Raw genomic sequence first — 16,940 nt, 5'->3', positions numbered from 1 at the left:
GTAGGAGAGTTAGAGCAGGAGAGTTAGAGCAGGAGAGTCAGTGCAGGAGAGTCAGTGCAGGAGAGTTAGAGCAGGAGAGTCAGTACAGGAGAGTCAGTGCAGGAGAGTTAGAGCAGGAGAGTCAGTGCAGGAGAGTCAGTGCAGGAGAGTTAGAGCAGGAGAGTCAGTGCAGGAGAGTTAGAGCAGGAGAGTTAGAGCAGGAGAGTCAGTGCAGGAGAGTCAGTGCAGGAGAGTTAGAGCAGGAGAGTTAGAGCAGGAGAGTTAGAGCAGGAGAGTCAGTGCAGGAGAGTCAGTGCAGGAAAGTCAGTGCAGGAGAGTTAGAGCAGGAGAGTCAGTGCAGGAGAGTCAGTGCAGGAGAGTTAGAGCAGGAGAGTCAGTGCAGGAGAGTTAGAGCAGGAGAGTCAGTGCAGGAGAGTCAGTGCAGGAGAGTCAGTGCAGGAGAGTTAGAGCAGGAGAGTTAGAGCAGGAGAGTTAGAGCAGGAGAGTCAGTGCAGGAGAGTCAGTGCAGGAGAGTTAGAGCAGGAGAGTTAGAGCAGGAGAGTCAGTGCAGGAGAGTCAGTGCAGGAGAGTTAGAGCCGGAGATTCAGTAAAGGAGAGTCAGTGCAGGACAGTCAGTGCAGGAGAGTTAGTGCAGGAGAGTCAGTGCAGGAGAGTTAGAGCAGGAGAGTTAGAGCAGGAGAGTTAGAGCAGGAGAGTCAGTGCAGGAGAGTCAGTGCAGGAAAGTCAGTGCAGGAGAGTTAGAGCAGGAGAGTCAGTGCAGGAGAGTCAGTGCAGGAGAGTCAGTGCAGGAGAGTTAGAGCAGGAGAGTCAGTGCAGGAGAGTTAGAGCAGGAGAGTCAGTGCAGGAGAGTCATTGCAGGAGAGTTAGAGCGGGAGAGTTAGAGCAGGAGAGTCAGTGCAGGAGAGTCAGTGCAGGAGAATTAGAGCAGGAGAGTCAGTGCAGGAGAGTCCATGCAGGAGAGTCAGTGCAGGAGAGTTAGAGCAGGAGAGTCAGTGCAGGAGAGTTAGAGCAGGAGAGTTAGAGCAGGAGAGTCAGTGCAGGAGAGTTAGAGCAGGAGAGTTAGAGCAGGAGAGTTAGAGCAGGAGAGTCAGTGCAGGAGAGTCAGTGCAGGAAAGTCAGTGCAGGAGAGTTAGAGCAGGAGAGTCAGTGCAGGAGAGTCAGTGCAGGAGAGTTAGAGCAGGAGAGTCAGTGCAGGAGAGTTAGAGCAGGAGAGTCAGTGCAGGAGAGTTAGAGCAGGAGAGTTAGAGCAGGAGAGTTAGAGCAGGAGAGTTAGAGCAGGAGAGTCAGTGCAGGAGAGTCAGTGCAGGAGAGTCAGTGCAGGAGAGTTAGAGCAGGAGAGTTAGAGCAGGAGAGTCAGTGCAGGAGAGTCAGTGCAGGAGAGTTAGAGCCGGAGATTCAGTAAAGGAGAGTCAGTGCAGGACAGTCAGTGCAGGAGAGTTAGTGCAGGAGAGTCAGCGCAGGAGAGTTAGAGCAGGAGAGTCAGTGCAGGAGAGTTAGAGCAGGAGAGTCAGAGTAGGAGAGTTAGAGCAGGAGAGTTAGAGCAGGAGAGTTAGAGCAGGAGAGTCAGTGCAGGAGAGTTAGAGCAGGAGAGTCAGAGCAGGAGAGTTAGAGCAGGAGAGTCAGTGCAGGAGAGTCAGTGCAGGAGAGTTAGAGCAGGAGAGTCAGTGCAGGAGAGTCAGTGCAGGAGAGTTAGAGCAGGAGAGTCAGTGCAGGAGAGTCAGTGCAGGAGAGTTAGAGCAGGAGAGTCAGTGCAGGAGAGTCCGTGCAGGAGAGTCAGTGCAGGAGAGCCAGTGCAGGAGAGTTAGAGCAGGAGAGTTAGAGCAGGAGAGTTAGAGCAGGAGAGTCAGTGCAGGAGAGTCAGTGCAGGAGAGTCAGTGCAGGAGAGTTAGAGCAGGAGAGTCAGTGCAGGAGAGTTAGAGCAGGAGAGTCAGTGCAGGAGAGTCATTGCAGGAGAGTTAGAGCAGGAGAGTCAGTGCAGGAGAGTCAGTGCAGGAGAATTAGAGCAGGAGAGTCAGTGCAGGAAAGTCCGTGCAGGAGAGTCAGTGCAGGAGAGTTAGAGCAGGAGAGTCAGTGCAGGAGAGTTAGAGCAGGAGAGTTAGAGCAGGAGAGTCAGTGCAGGAGAGTCAGTGCAGGAGAGTTAGAGCAGGAGAGTTAGAGCAGGAGAGTTAGAGCAGGAGAGTCAGTGCAGGAGAGTCAGTGCAGGAAAGTCAGTGCAGGAGAGTTAGAGCAGGAGAGTCAGTGCAGGAGAGTTACAGCAGGAGAGTCAGTGCAGGAGAGTTACAGCAGGAGAGTCAGTGCAGGAGATTTAGAGCAGGAGAGTCAGTGCAGGAGAGTCAGTGCAGGAGAGTTAGAGCAGGAGAGTTAGAGCAGGAGAGTTAGAGCAGGAGAGTTAGAGCAGGAGAGTCAGTGCAGGAGAGTCAGTGCAGGAGAGTCAGTGCAGGAGAGTTAGAGCAGGAGAGTTAGAGCAGGAGAGTCAGTGCAGGAGAGTCAGTGCAGGAGAGTTAGAGCCGGAGATTCAGTAAAGGAGAGTCAGTGCAGGACAGTCAGTGCAGGAGAGTTAGTGCAGGAGAGTCAGTGCAGGAGAGTTAGAGCAGGAGAGTTAGAGCAGGAGAGTTAGAGCAGGAGAGTCAGTGCAGGAGAGTCAGTGCAGGAAAGTCAGTGCAGGAGAGTTAGAGCAGGAGAGTCAGTGCAGGAGAGTCAGTGCAGGAGAGTCAGTGCAGGAGAGTTAGAGCAGGAGAGTCAGTGCAGAAGAGTTAGAGCAGGAGAGTCAGTGCAGGAGAGTCAGTGCAGGAGAGTCATTGCAGGAGAGTTAGAGCAGGAGAGTCAGTGCAGGAGAGTCAGTGCAGGAGAATTAGAGCAGGAGAGTCAGTGCAGGAGAGTCCGTGCAGGAGAGTCAGTGCAGGAGAGTTAGAGCAGGAGAATCGGTGCAGGAGAGTTAGAGCAGGAGAGTTAGAGCAGGAGAGTCAGTGCAGGAGAGTCAGTGCAGGAGAGTTAGAGCAGGAGAGTTAGAGCAGGAGAGTCAGTGCAGGAGAGTCAGTGCAGGAAAGTCAGTGCAGGAGAGTTAGAGCAGGAGAGTCAGAGTAGGAGAGTTAGAGCAGGAGAGTTAGAGCAGGAGAGTTAGAGCAGGAGAGTCAGTGCAGGAGAGTTAGAGCAGGAGAGTCAGTGCAGGAGAGTCAGTGCAGGAGAGTTAGAGCAGGAGAGTTAGAGCAGGAGAGTTAGAGCAGGAGAGTTAGAGCAGGAGAGTCAGTGCAGGAGAGTCAGTGCAGGAGAGTCAGTGCAGGAGAGTTAGAGCAGGAGAGTTAGAGCAGGAGAGTCAGTGCAGGAGAGTCAGTGCAGGAGAGTTAGAGCCGGAGATTCAGTAAAGGAGAGTCAGTGCAGGACAGTCAGTGCAGGAGAGTTAGTGCAGGAGAGTCAGCGCAGGAGAGTTAGAGCAGGAGAGTCAGTGCAGGAGAGTTAGAGCAGGAGAGTCAGAGTAGGAGAGTTAGAGCAGGAGAGTTAGAGCAGGAGAGTTAGAGCAGGAGAGTCAGTGCAGGAGAGTTAGAGCAGGAGAGTCAGAGCAGGAGAGTTAGAGCAGGAGAGTCAGTGCAAAAAAGGGTCAATGCAGGTAGTCTGACTATTCATTTGATTAGCTATTTGGTTGTTTTGTGTAGCAGTCTTCTGGCTTGGGGTTAGAAGGTGTTCAGGGTCCTGTTGGTTCCAGATTTGGTGCAATAATACCGCTTGCCGTGCGGTAGCAGAGAGAAGAGTCTATGACTTGGGTGGCTGACAATTGTCATTTTTTGGGGCCTTCCTCTGACACCGCCTGGTATAGAGGTCTACCATAATACAGCTGCATGATGTCATTCTACCTTCTTATTGGAATGTAACTACATGTATTCAAAGTGGATCTGCTAAATTGATCAAATGTAAATTATGTTTGTAATGATGTGATGTGTTGCAGGGTCCTAATGGTTTGCCAGGCTTCCCAGGAAACCCAGGGCTTCCGGTACGCTCTAATGTCTCTGTAAACCACCAGTTACCCTTACATGCCTCGTTCCCTTCCACACAAATGTCTTACCTGTGTGTGTGTCCTCGCCTCTCCCCCACAGGGCATCCCTGGACAAGACGGCCCCCCTGGATCGCAGGGTATCCCAGGGTGCAATGGAACAAAGGTGAGCGTTCTGCTTAGCATCAACTCTCTGCTGTTACACACCTGTGTAGCACCATCTACTTACTGTTATCACCTGTCACCAAGCCATGCTCTCAACCCATCCTCAGTCCAAGCTGACATCTCTCTCTCTCTCTCTCTCTCTCTCTCTCTCTCTCTCTCTCTGTGTTCCAGGGAGATCGAGGGACAGACGGACAGTCTGGGTTCCCTGGTCTGCAGGGTCCTCCTGTAAATACGCTTTGTCATCAACACAGCCAACATGGTTCCATGTTCACTTCAACACTGCCACATACTTAACCTTATACCATATACCTTATACTAGACCTATATTAATTAACAAAACAAAAGACACGAGACTGGAATATGTTATAAAGATTCATAAAATGTATTTATTATTCAATCAGGATGAGATTTACAACTCTATCTCTCTCCTCAGGGTATCCCCGGACTTATGGGAATGAAAGTAAGTAAAAACTCAGGACTTTTAATAGCTAAATAAATGCTATACTAGTCAGTGATTAAATGTATATTGAGGCATGTGTATGGTTTAGAAAACAGCCCTTCTGTGTGTAGTGTATCATTCTCTAACCTGTCTCTCTCTCTCTCCCCTCTCTCTCTCCCCCCCTTCCCCTTTCCCTCCCCCGCTCTCTCTCCCTCTCTCTCTCTCCCCCACTCTCTCTCTCCCTCTCCATTTCCCCCTTCCCCTCTTTCTCTCTCTCGTTCTCTCTCTCCATCTCTCTCTCTTTCTCTCCCTCTCTCTCTTCCCCCTCTCTCCCCCCTCTCTCTCTCCCTCTCTCTCCCCTTCCCCTCTCTCTCTCTCGCTCTCTCTCTCACTCTCCCTCCCTCTCCCCCCGCTCTCTCTCTCCCCTTCCTGTCTGTCTGTCTGTCTGTCTGTCTGTCTGTCTGTCTGTCTGTCTGTCTGTCTGTCTGTCTGTCTGTCTGTCTGTCTGTCTGTCTGTCTGTCTGTCTATCTGGTTGTTTGTCTCCCAGGGAGATGCAGGTGGTGTTATTGGAGTCATCCCACTGAAAGGAGATAAAGGATTCCCTGGAACACCTGGTTTACTGGTGTGTGTGTGTGTGTGTGCGTGTGTGTGTGTGTGTGCGTGCGTATGTGAGTATGTGAGTGTGTGTGTATTTGTGACTGAGTGACAACAGAATATTCGTGACATACACAATATTCCTCTTATCTTTCCCACAGGGTCCCAATGGACCCTCGGGGCCTGAAGGCCCACCAGGAAACCAGGGATCAGATGGACCCAGAGTGAGTGACCAGATTAACACCAGATCACTTACACTATAGCTTAGACTGGTTCTCAAATGATACCCTATGGCTATGAATGTTAGCATTAGCATCATATTAGCATGGCTGTGTTTGATTTGGATTTTTCTAGGTCTTTGAACACTGACTGATTGTATTCTTCCTTCCCTTTAGGGTTTCCCTGGCCCACCTGGCCCCAAAGGAGAAAAGGTAAGCTGGTCAATGATCTGCCGATAATAGCCTAACATTAACCTACATTAGATGTTGTTGTTCATCCAATCAGATTACTCTCAGTCGTGACATCTCAGTAGTGATGTACAATCAGATCTCTCCTAGTTGTGATGTCTCAATACTGATGTCCAGTCAGATCTTTCCTATTTGTAACGTCTCAATAGTGATGTCCAGTCATATGTCTCTCAGAAATGAAGTTTGTTTTCTCTCTCAGGGGGACAGGCTGTCTTTCCAGAGTGAGAAGGGAGACAAGGTGAGACATGCACACTTTCGTGTTCATAACAGCTTTATAAAGGGTTTATAAGCAGCAATATATAGAAAATAAACCATTAGTAACAGTTATAACTTCCTCCCTTCACCTTTGAGGGACAGATTTGGTCCCCACCTCTTCTTCTTCCACAACAAAGCCCTCTCCACTGTATATAGCTTTCTTTGTACTTGTTTCTGATCCGTACCCCTGGTATTTTCCTCTCCTGATAGGGACAAGAAGGGTTCCGTGGCCCACCTGGCCCCCCTGGCCCCCCCGGACCTCCATCACAGGAAGCGGGAGGAAATGCTGTTTTAAATTACCTCCCAGGACCACCGGTACCCAGTTCCTCATAATCAATGACAAAAATAGACAATGATGACCTACTTTGGGCTAAGCCCTTGACTCCTTCACGGAGCATAGGCCACTGACGAATGTCCTCAATCTCACTGTGTTTACAAATCTATGATTATCAATGGATGGGTGGATGGATAGATAAATGAATGAATGGATGAAAGGAAAGTAGGCCAACCTCCTCACTGAAGGTGTTTGTGTCTGTCCAACAGGGTCAGAGAGGAGATACAGGAGACAGAGGAGAGAAAGTGAGTGTTTTACTTCAACATTCATCTACATGCAATGACATTACAGTACATCAAACCAATACTGAACTGACTTGTGTTTTGATGGCCACTATAAGTAACATGCAATGACATTACAGTACATCAAACCAATACTGAACTGACTTGTGTTTTGATGGCCACTATAAGTAACATGCAATGACATTACAGTACATCAAACCAATACTGAACTGACTTGTGTTTTGATGGCCACTATAAGTAACATTGATGTCATTTTTGTTTGCAGGGTTTTTGCATTCCACATCTAAACGGGGTCAAGGGTGAACAAGGGCTACCAGGACCACGGGTGAGTGACGATGATCACTTCAATTTCATTACATTTGCTTTTATTGAAGAAAAACTCAAATATTATTTGCTTTCCTGGTAGAACTGAATTTCTGTGTATTTGATTTCAGGGAAAACCTGGCAAAGATGGAGAAAATGGATTTAAGGTATAAAATCATACACGTCTACACCTAGCCTACTTCCTCTTTCTTACATTCTCACTGTCTCTCATCACCCCTTACCTCTCTCTCTCTCTCTCTCTCTCTCTCTCTCTCTCTCTGTCTCTCTCTCTGTCTCTGTCTCTCTCTCTGTCTCTCTCTCTGTCTCTGTCTCTGCCTCTCTCTCTCTCTCTGTCTCTCTCTCTCTCTCTCTCTGTCTCTGTCTCTGTCTCTCTCTCTGTCTCTCTCTCTCTGTCTCTCTCTCTCTCTGTCTCTGTCTCTGTCTCTCTCTCTCTGTCTCTCTCTCTCTGTCTCTCTCTGTCTCTCTCTCTGTCTCTGTCTCTGCCTCTCTCTCTCTCTGTGTGTCTGTCTCTGTCTCTCTCTCTGTCTCTGTCTCTGTCTCTCTCTCTGTCTCTCTCTCTCTGTCTCTCTCTCTCTGTCTCTGTCTCTGTCTCTCTCTCTCTGTCTCTCTCTCTCTCTGTCTGTCTGTCTGTCTCTCTGTCTCTCTCTCTCTCTCTCTCTCTCTCTCTCTCTGTCTCTGTCTCTCTCTCTCTCTAGTAGTTTTATCTCAATAGTTCAGTTGTGTTCGATGTCTTTGTCCTGATCATTGTGATGTGTCTGTTGTCATACAGGGAGAGAGAGGCTTTCCTGGTGGCCCTGGATACCATGGAACACCGGTAACTGCATAAACATGTACCTGTCATCTGCTTTTTTATAGCAATGCTGAGGCTAATGAAATTGACATCTCTCTGTGTTTTAGGGTGAAAAGGGAGAGAGAGGCCCTCCAGCAAATGTAAGTACTGTATACTCTCTCTCTGTAGTCTTGCTTATTGCTCTGAGCACCTAATTTATTGCACTTTCAGATGCAATTTGTTTTTGGTCCACCAGATGCCGCCATACACTCTTTATAATGAGAGTAACGTACTCAGCACTATTATTGAAAAGTATAGTCATTTATTAGTTTTCTATGCAGGGGGATGAACTTGTGATTTCTGTGGTTTTAGGGTGATGGTGCTCCTGGCTCTCCTGGACCCCCTGGCCTCCCAGGCTTACAAGGAGAAAGAGGTACAGTACACCCCCCGACCCCTTTATAAACTACAGCTGTTTAGTTCATCATTTGACTATTATCCAAAAAGAAGTCCTTCTAAGTGTCTATGTAGGCCTCCTAGACCAACTCTGAACATGCTCCTTTATCTGACAGGTTTCCCTGGTATTCAAGGAGCTCTGGGCCTACCAGGTAAGAAGAAACACACACTTTGACTCGGTCATATTTTATGTCCTCTCTGTCATGTATTTCTTTAGTTGACATCCCCATACCTCACTTTGTCCCTCTGTGGTATATTTTAGGCAGGCACATTGAGGGACCCCCCGGAGAGAAGGGCCGGCCAGGAGAGGTCGGTCAGAAGGGAGACAGAGGGGCAGAAGGGGAGTCTCTCAGAGGAAAGCCTGGACAAGATGGGCTTGTTGGACATCCTGGTCCTCCCGGACCCCCTGGTAGGTGTGGTTACACATTCATAGTGTAACCTTTGACATTTGTCATTGTGGAGTCATTTCGCTGATTATACGTTTAGGTCTTTTAGGTCACTCAGTGTTGTCTAGGCAGTCTCTCACCTGTGTGTGTGTGTTGCACTATGTGTATAGGGGATGAGCCATGTGATCCGGCCCTTGAAAAGGGCCCACCTGGGCCCCCCGGCCCACCTGGACTACAGGGGGAGTTAGGACAGAAAGGTACGGCTGGGAGGGAGGGTGTGGTGGGACAATCACTCTTATTAGTCTCTGATGTTCTGTCCAATCACAATGTACATTATATGCGCTCTCTCCTACTTTCTCTTTCCCTCTCGCTTTTATCACCACGAAACTTGGTAGTGCTCACATACTGATTACATACATTACGTAACATTATCACTTATTACAAGATATTACCATTCCATATAGTACAGCTCAGATTCACTTCAAGGCATCCATCGTATCCCACCTACCTGTTTGTCTGATATAACTTGTATTGTGATGTACCTCCAGGTGATCAGGGAGACACGTGTGTGCAGTGCGAAGCCTTCGGCCCACCTGGACTCCCTGGCCCCCAGGGGCCCAAAGGACTGCAAGGTGAGCTGAATCATAGCACTACTGAATCATAGCTGGAGATAAACACATGCAACTGAAATCTTTGTGTCACTGATTTAAACTAATGATTGGCACTAAAATGATGTTCCACATCTTCAGCATGTATCTCAGGTTAGGATCCTGACCCTAGGGCCTATATTCATCCACCTCCACACTATTTCCTATGAGATGGTGTTTTTGCGTTGGACTGACAAGTGTTGTTCGTCCCCTGTAGGTTATCCTGGAGTGGCAGGCAGTAAAGGAGACAAGGGGGTGCCTGGACCTGCTGGGCTTGATGGAAGCCCTGTGAGTTATCTTCATCACATCATCACTCTTCTAATAGAACCTGAAGAAGACATGCTGCATCACTGTAGCTCCATAAAGACCACTATGGTGGACATGCTGCATCACTGTAGCTCCATAAAGACCACTGTGGTGGACATGCTGCATCACTGTAGCTCCATAAAGACCACTGTGGTGGACATGCTGCATCACTGTAGCTCCATAAAGACCACTGTGGTGGACATGCTGCATCACTGTAGCTCCATAAAGACCACTATGGTGGACATGCTGCATTACTGTAGCTCCATAAAGACCACTATGGTGGACATGCTGCATCACTGTAGCTCCATAAAGACCACTATGGTGGACATGCTGCATCACTGTAGCTCCATAAAGACCACTGTGGTGGACATGCTGCATCACTGTAGCTCCATAAAGACCACTATGGTGGACATGCTGCATCACTGTAGCTCCATAAAGACCACTATGGTGGACATGCTGCATCACTGTAGCTCCATAAAGACCACTATGGTGGACATGCTGCATCACTGTAGCTCCATAAAGACCACTATGGTGGACATGCTGCATCACTGTAGCTCCATAAAGACCACTATGGTGGACATGCTGCATCACTGTAGCTCCATAAAGACCACTATGGTGGACATGCTGCATCACTGTAGCTCCATAAAGACCACTATGGTGGACATGCTGCATCACTGTAGCTCCATAAAGACCACTGTGGTGGACATGCTGCATCACTGTAGCTCCATAAAGACCACTATGGTGGACATGCTGCATCACTGTAGCTCCATAAAGACCACTATGGTGGACATGCTGCATCACTGTAGCTCCATAAAGACCACTATGGTGGACATGCTGCATCACTGTAGCTCCATAAAGACCACTGTGGTGGACATGCTGCATCGCTGTAGCTCCATAAAGACCACTATGGTGGACATGCTGCATCACTGTAGCTCCATAAAGACCACTATGGTGGACATGCTGCATCACTGTAGCTCCATAAAGACCACTGTGGTGGACATGCTACATCACTGTAGCTCCATAAAGACCACTGTGGTGGACATGCTGCATCACTGTAGCTCCATAAAGACCACTGTGGTGGACATGCTGCATCACTGTAGCTCCATAAAGACCACTGTGGTGGACATGCTGCATCGCTGTAGCTCCATAAAGACCACTATGGTGGACATGCTGCATCACTGTAGCTCCATAAAGACCACTATGGTGGACATGCTGCATCACTGTAGCTCCATAAAGACCACTATGGTGGACATGCTGCATCACTGTAGCTCCATAAAGACCACTATGGTGGACATGCTGCATCACTGTAGCTCCATAAAGACACATGTCCACATGTCATGACTATGTACTGTATGTTTGTTCAGTAGTTTTCTTCCAATAAAATAGATTGTTGATTGACCCTGCTATTTCTTCTCCTCTCCTCAGGGTAATTCAGGTACTCGTGGGTTGGTAGGTGCTCCAGGAGCCCATGGTGAACCTGGCGACATCTACCTGGCTCCAGGGCTGAAGGGGGACAAAGGTCTGCCTGGTTTCGTTGGAACACGAGGTCTACCTGGTGTAGATGGACTGCCAGGGAAAGAAGGACTAGCAGGCCTGCCTGGATCCAAAGGAGAACCGGTATGTGTGTGTTTGTGTGCGTGTGTGTGTTTGTGTGTGTTGTGTGTGTGTGTGTTTGTGTGTATGTGTGTGTGTTTGTGTGTGTGTGTGTGTATGTGTGTGTGTGCATGTTAGTGAGCACTAGAAGGCTCCTACTAAAACATGTGTTCAGACAGTACTACAGTCAGTCAGTCATCCATCTCTATCTCTGATCTCTTCTTGCAGGCCAGAGAGGGCATCAAGGGGGACCGTGGTCTCGATGGGGACCCTGGTTTCTCTGGACCCCCAGGAGAGAGGGGTCCTCCTGGGGTACCAGGGTTTGGCCGGCCGGGGGAGCCTGGAGAGAAGGGTACATCTGGTCAACAAGGCCGACTTGGAATCCCTGGACAACCAGGTGGGTACATGCTACAGCTACAAACACACTCAAAATAACACACACTTGTTAGGTAAAAGGAGCCTAAATGATGATGTGCACATGCTCTCTCTGCCTCTCAGGAGTGAAAGGTGAACCAGGTAAAGATGTGAGCTCACCTGGACCCCAGGGCTCCCCCGGACCTCGAGGACAATCTGGCATTCCTGGACTACAAGGTGAGGGTCATCTTATTGGTATTGATCTGACATCCCTGGACTACAAGGTGAAGGTCATCTTATTGGTATTGATCTGACATCCCTGGACTACAAGGTGAGGGTCATCTTATTGGTATTGATCTGACATCCCTGGACTACAAGGTGAGGGTCATCTTATTGGTATTGATCTGACATCCCTGGACTACAAGGTGAGGGTCATCTTATTGGTATTGATCTGACATACCTGGACTACAAGGAGCTTATTATTATTGATCTGATATACCTGGACTACAAGGTGAGGGTCAGCTTATCGGTATTGATCTGGTTTATGGTAGGCTATGGTCCTGCTTGGTCCTGCATAGTGCATCATGAACATCTTCTCCGTCCTGACCCCAGGTGACAGAGGACTTCAGGGAGACCCTGGAATGCCAGGATTCCCCGGACAGAAAGGTGACTCAGGTGTCCCCGGCATTGGATTCCCAGGACTAACCGGGCCTAAAGGATACTCTGGAGCTCCAGGAGCCCCTGGAATGCCAGGAGAGCCTGGGAGATCTGGACAGGATGGTTTCTCTGGAAAACCAGGCATACCTGGTCCAAAGGTGTGTGTTCCTGTGTCTGTGTCTTTGCTTCACTTTCTATTGTTTCAAACTCCATCAATCAAACAATCAACCAATCTTCTTCTGCCCTCTCTAGGGTGAGCCAGGTCGGGGTCTACCTGGTCCTAAAGGTTCTCAGGGCCCTCCCGGAGAGACAGGTTTTCATGGAGATAAAGGCAATGTTGGTCCAACTGGTATTCCTGGACAAGAGGGAAACACAGGACCACCTGGAGCTCAGGGAATTCAAGGTGACCCTGGCCCCCCTGGTCAGCATGGTGGCACTGGACCCCCTGGACCCCCTGGAGCAGGAGAACCTGGGGCCCCTGGACCAATAGGACCCCCTGGAGAGCCAGGTCCCTTCGGTCCTGAAGGTGTGAAAGGAGATAAGGGCTTCCCTGGCTCTCCTGGTCTGGACATGCCCGGCCCCCAGGGAGAGAAGGGAGACTCAGGATTCCCTGGACTGTCTGGATCAAAAGGGTTGCCAGGAAGACCTGGCCCGGCCGGCAGAGATGGATTCCCCGGAGACCCAGGTGAGACACATCCACTCATTGACTGGACTGGTCTGGGTTCATTTTCGTTGAATTTAAGGAGAATTTGGTGACAACCTTTGTAATGTATAATCATCAATATTTTCCTATTCTATTTATTTGTTGATGTGTGTGTGTTCCCCAGGCCTCAAGGGAGAGATGGGAGTCATGGGAACGCCTGGAACACCAGGATATCAGGGTTCTGCTGGGAGCCCTGGAACTCCTGGACAGAGAGGTGGGTAGAGTAGAACTGCTGCCTCTGTACTACCAGACTACCCATCAGTGTGTTTTGCACCACTATACTATAGCATCTCAAACCCCTCATCTCTTCTCTCACTCAGGCAACCCGGGTGTCTCTGGGCCTAGGGGGGAGTTTGGTGAGCCTGGACCCAAAGGAGAGAGGGGAGAGCAGGGTCTGCAGGGTCCTCCTGGCAACATGAGTGAGCTGAACATGGGGAACATGAAGGGACAGAAAGGAGACAGCGGAGACCCAGGTATACAAAATGAACATGCCCCATACAACAGCACTGTATCCTACAGCCTACTGCACTATATCCTACATCGTACTGCACTGTATCCTACATCCTACTGCACTGTATCCTACATCCTACTGCACTGTATCCTACATCCTACTGCACTGTATCCTACAGCCTACTGCACTGTATCCTACATCGTACTGCACTGTATCCTACAGCCTACTGCACTGTATCCTACATCGTACTGCACTGTATCCTACATCCTACTGCACTATATCCTACATCCTACTGCACTATATCATATATCCTACTGCACTATATCCTACAGCCTACTGCACTATATCCTACAGCCTACTGCACTATATCCTACATCCTACTGCACAGTATCCTACATTATACTGCACTGTATGTCTGTCAGGTGGTCTGTTTTAAACCGGAACTGGGAATAGTTTAGGTACGCTAAATCCCACTTTTTCCCATTAGGTGACCCTGGACACACTGGAGTGAAGGGTTATCCAGGACAGGCCGGAGTACCTGGTATGCCAGGAAAGGATGGAGAGCCCGGTACACCTGGTCAACCAGGTTAGTCACCTATGGTGGCTTCGCCATACCCCTCTGTTTATTGTAAATGCCCCACACATAGGCAGGATTTAATAGGATCTCAATGGTTACAAACCTGTATACTACCTGGTATGAAATGATGTAATGGTCTTGCACAATGTATGATATGCTAGTGGATAGTATGTGGGACACAGTCAATGTGATGATTAAATGACACCCTCTTTGAAACGTTATGATTCTTGTTTCTCAGGTGAGAAAGGAGACACAGGTGTTCCTGGTGAGCCCGGCAGTACTGGGTATCCTGGAAACAAAGGAAGCATTGGAGAAATGGGATACCCAGGTAAGAAAACAACACACAATCCACTCACTGAGAGGAATCATCCTTTATATCGAACATCCGCTGTGGTGTGGATGGTTAGACTGGTTCTAACCGGATTGTCATGTATGGTTCTATAGGTTCTGTGGGTCCGAAGGGTGCTAAAGGCATTGTGGGCACAACGGGTCACCCAGGGTTCCTGGGTACAGAGGGGGTGAAAGGAGACAAGGGAACAGTCGGTTTGCCAGGTGTCGGAGTGCCAGGACCCCCTGGAGAGAAGGTGATTCAAAACCCCTTTTAGTCTCTCTGAGAGCTGGCTCCATGAAGGTCTCACACAACCAGGGTTTGTTGTCTGTGTCTTCATGGATGGTGCTAGCTAGCTTCGGTGTATCCTTTTTTTCATTGCAATTGTGCCACTAACTGTCTCTCTTTTTCAATCAATACACTGTATCTACCATTTTCCTCACATTTTCCCACTCTCTTTCTCTCTCTCCCTCCATCCCTCTCTTTTTTTCTCTCTCTCAGGGTCAGTTGGGTCTGACTGGTTTCCCTGGTAACGCAGGAGAGAAGGGTCAGAAGGGAGGAATGGGAGTCCCCGGGATGCCAGGAACACCAGGAACCAAGGGAGACACTGGTTACATTGGTCACCCAGGTGAGGTTCCGGTCTCCATGATGACAACTGCCCCTCCTTTGACCTGACTGATTGATTGATTCAATTTGGAGTTTAAAAAAGACAAGACACGATTAGAATATATGTTGGCCAAGGGAATAACACTTGAGCGTATTATTTCCTATATCGACCAGGTATTCTCGATCATCTCACAAACCCAGAACATTACTTTTTGCTTGACAACCTCTAGTCTAATCGAAGGTGCGTGCTGTGTTGTGCAGGTCAGCCGGGTCGGCCAGGAGAGAAGGGTGTCGGTGGGCTGCCCGGGTCAACAGGAGAGCCAGGTCAAACAGGTCGACCAGGTAAGGAACACATGGAGCACAGTAACAATGCCCCAGGTGCCATTGGTTCCTGTTAGTGCAGTATGACAGCTAGTCATGAAGCTTGGACTAATTTACCATGCTGTAGCTACTGCACCACAGCGGGTCAAGACACACACTCAGGTAACCTATTGTTTCCCAGGTGAGCCTGGTCTGCAGGGTCCCCCAGGTCCGACTGGAGAGAAAGGAGAGTCAGGAGTGGACGGCATTCCTGGATCATCAGGAGACAGAGGAGACCAAGGTGAGTGACCTCTCCTGACCTTTAGGATACAGTCAGGAATGTTCAGCCTATGAAACCACATGTAAAAGCACAAGCTTTATGATCTGTGTTATATTTCTATTCGCCCAACTCTTGACTATGTCTCCAAATCAACTCATGCACTATGGATCTAAACAGCTAACAAACAGCAGAGGCAGACTTTAAGAGTTCAGCAGGTGACCTTTTTATGTCAATGGCCTGGAGTTTGATCAATGGCCTGGAGTTTGATCAATGGCCTGGAGTTTGATCAATGGCCTGGAGTGTTTGTCTCTGTGTCCCTCCTATAGGTTTTCCTGGCAGAGGCTTCCCAGGAACGCCGGGGTCGTCTGGGTTTAAAGGTGATAAGGGTAGTCCAGGTTTCCCAGGTTCCCCAGGTATCCCGGGTATCCCAGGGACCAGGGGAGAGAAGGGTACGGCAGGCTTCCAGGGCTCCCTGGGCCAGCCAGGGGAACAGGGCCACCCAGGACCCGCTATGGAGGGGCCCAAAGGAGACCAAGGAGTGCCAGGAAAGCCTGGAGAACCAGGTACTGTATACTGCACACCTGACCTGCTTGATTATACATTTTGATACATATCATCCTCCTCTTCTCATCCCCCTCTACCCCTGTCTCTCTCCATCCTCATCTTCTCATCCCCCTCTACCCCTCTCTCTCTCCATCCCCTCTTCTCATCCCCCTCTACCCCTCTCTCTCTCCATCCTCCTCTTCTCATCCTCCTCTACCCCTCTCTCTCTCCATCCTCCTCTTCTCATCCCCCTCTACCCTCTACCCCTCTCTCTCCATCCTCCTCTTCTCATCCCCCTCTACCCCTCTCTCTCTCCATCCTCCTCTTATCATCCCCCTCTACCCCTTTCTCCCTCCCTCCATCCTCCTCTTCTCATCCCCCTCTACCCCTGTCTCTCTCCATCCTCATCTTCTCATCCCCCTCTACCCCTCTCTCTCTCCATCCCCTCTTCTCATCCCCCTCTACCCCTCTCTCTCTCCATCCTCCTCTTCTCATCCTCCTCTACCCCTCTCTCTCTCCATCCTCCTCTTCTCATCCCCCTCTACCCTCTACCCCTCTCTCTCCATCCTCCTCTTCTCATCCCCCTCTACCCCTCTCTCTCTCCATCCTCCTCTTATCATCCCCCTCTACCCCTTTCTCCCTCCCTCCATCCTCCTCTTCTCATCCCCCTCTACCCCTCTCTCCCTCCATCCTCCACTTCTCATCTCCCTCTACCCCTCTACCCCTCTCTCCATCATCCTCTTCTCATCCCCCTCTACCCTCTCTCCCTCCATCCTCCTCTTCTCACCCCCTCTACCCCTCTCTCTCTCCATCCTCCTCTTCTCATCCCCCTCTACCCTCTCTCCCTCCATCCTCCTCTTCTCATCACCCTCTACCCCTCTCTCTCTCCACCCCCTCTTCTCATCCCCCTCTACCCCTCTCTCTCCATCCTCCTCTTCTCATCCCCCTCTACCCCTCTCTCTCTCCCTCCTCCTCTTCTCACCCCTCCATTCCTCTCGCCCTCCATCCTCCTCTTCTCACCCCCTCCATTCCTCTCTCTCTCCATCCCCTCTTCTCATCCCCCTCCATTCCTCCCTCTCTCCATCCTCCTCTTCTCACACCCTCCATTCCTCTCTCCCTTCATCCTCCTCTTCTCACCCCCTCCATTCCTCTCTCTCTCCATCCTCCTCTTCTCACCCCCT

The 16,940-nt window shown here is 49.7% G+C and overlaps 1 protein-coding gene across 1 annotated transcript in view; it reads left to right on the top strand.

Moving 5' to 3' along the window:
• The window catches only part of LOC115118045 (collagen alpha-1(IV) chain-like), an 85,798-nt gene that overhangs the window by 58,885 nt on the left and 9,973 nt on the right, over positions 1-16,940 (top strand). The window contains exons 5-38 of the mRNA XM_065014917.1: positions 3,941-3,985; positions 4,089-4,151; positions 4,322-4,375; positions 4,584-4,610; positions 5,138-5,212; positions 5,346-5,408; positions 5,580-5,615; positions 5,851-5,889; positions 6,117-6,221; positions 6,450-6,485; positions 6,748-6,807; positions 6,917-6,952; positions 7,576-7,620; positions 7,704-7,736; positions 7,948-8,008; positions 8,145-8,180; positions 8,291-8,437; positions 8,585-8,671; positions 8,963-9,046; positions 9,279-9,349; positions 10,793-10,984; positions 11,189-11,357; positions 11,459-11,551; positions 11,927-12,129; positions 12,224-12,656; positions 12,799-12,888; positions 12,995-13,147; positions 13,613-13,711; positions 13,941-14,030; positions 14,147-14,286; positions 14,532-14,658; positions 14,898-14,978; positions 15,139-15,237; positions 15,543-15,779. Coding sequence (XP_064870989.1) covers positions 3,941-3,985; positions 4,089-4,151; positions 4,322-4,375; positions 4,584-4,610; positions 5,138-5,212; positions 5,346-5,408; positions 5,580-5,615; positions 5,851-5,889; positions 6,117-6,221; positions 6,450-6,485; positions 6,748-6,807; positions 6,917-6,952; positions 7,576-7,620; positions 7,704-7,736; positions 7,948-8,008; positions 8,145-8,180; positions 8,291-8,437; positions 8,585-8,671; positions 8,963-9,046; positions 9,279-9,349; positions 10,793-10,984; positions 11,189-11,357; positions 11,459-11,551; positions 11,927-12,129; positions 12,224-12,656; positions 12,799-12,888; positions 12,995-13,147; positions 13,613-13,711; positions 13,941-14,030; positions 14,147-14,286; positions 14,532-14,658; positions 14,898-14,978; positions 15,139-15,237; positions 15,543-15,779 — 3,409 coding nt within the window. The remainder of the gene's footprint in view (positions 1-3,940; positions 3,986-4,088; positions 4,152-4,321; positions 4,376-4,583; positions 4,611-5,137; positions 5,213-5,345; positions 5,409-5,579; positions 5,616-5,850; positions 5,890-6,116; positions 6,222-6,449; positions 6,486-6,747; positions 6,808-6,916; positions 6,953-7,575; positions 7,621-7,703; positions 7,737-7,947; positions 8,009-8,144; positions 8,181-8,290; positions 8,438-8,584; positions 8,672-8,962; positions 9,047-9,278; positions 9,350-10,792; positions 10,985-11,188; positions 11,358-11,458; positions 11,552-11,926; positions 12,130-12,223; positions 12,657-12,798; positions 12,889-12,994; positions 13,148-13,612; positions 13,712-13,940; positions 14,031-14,146; positions 14,287-14,531; positions 14,659-14,897; positions 14,979-15,138; positions 15,238-15,542; positions 15,780-16,940) is intronic.

Source organism: Oncorhynchus nerka, linkage group LG3 (genome assembly GCF_034236695.1).
Source record: "Oncorhynchus nerka isolate Pitt River linkage group LG3, Oner_Uvic_2.0, whole genome shotgun sequence".
In the NCBI taxonomy this organism is placed as follows: Eukaryota; Metazoa; Chordata; class Actinopteri; order Salmoniformes; family Salmonidae; genus Oncorhynchus; species Oncorhynchus nerka.
Note: the sequence above shows the minus strand (reverse complement) of the source record. Positions and strands in the feature narration are given on the sequence as shown.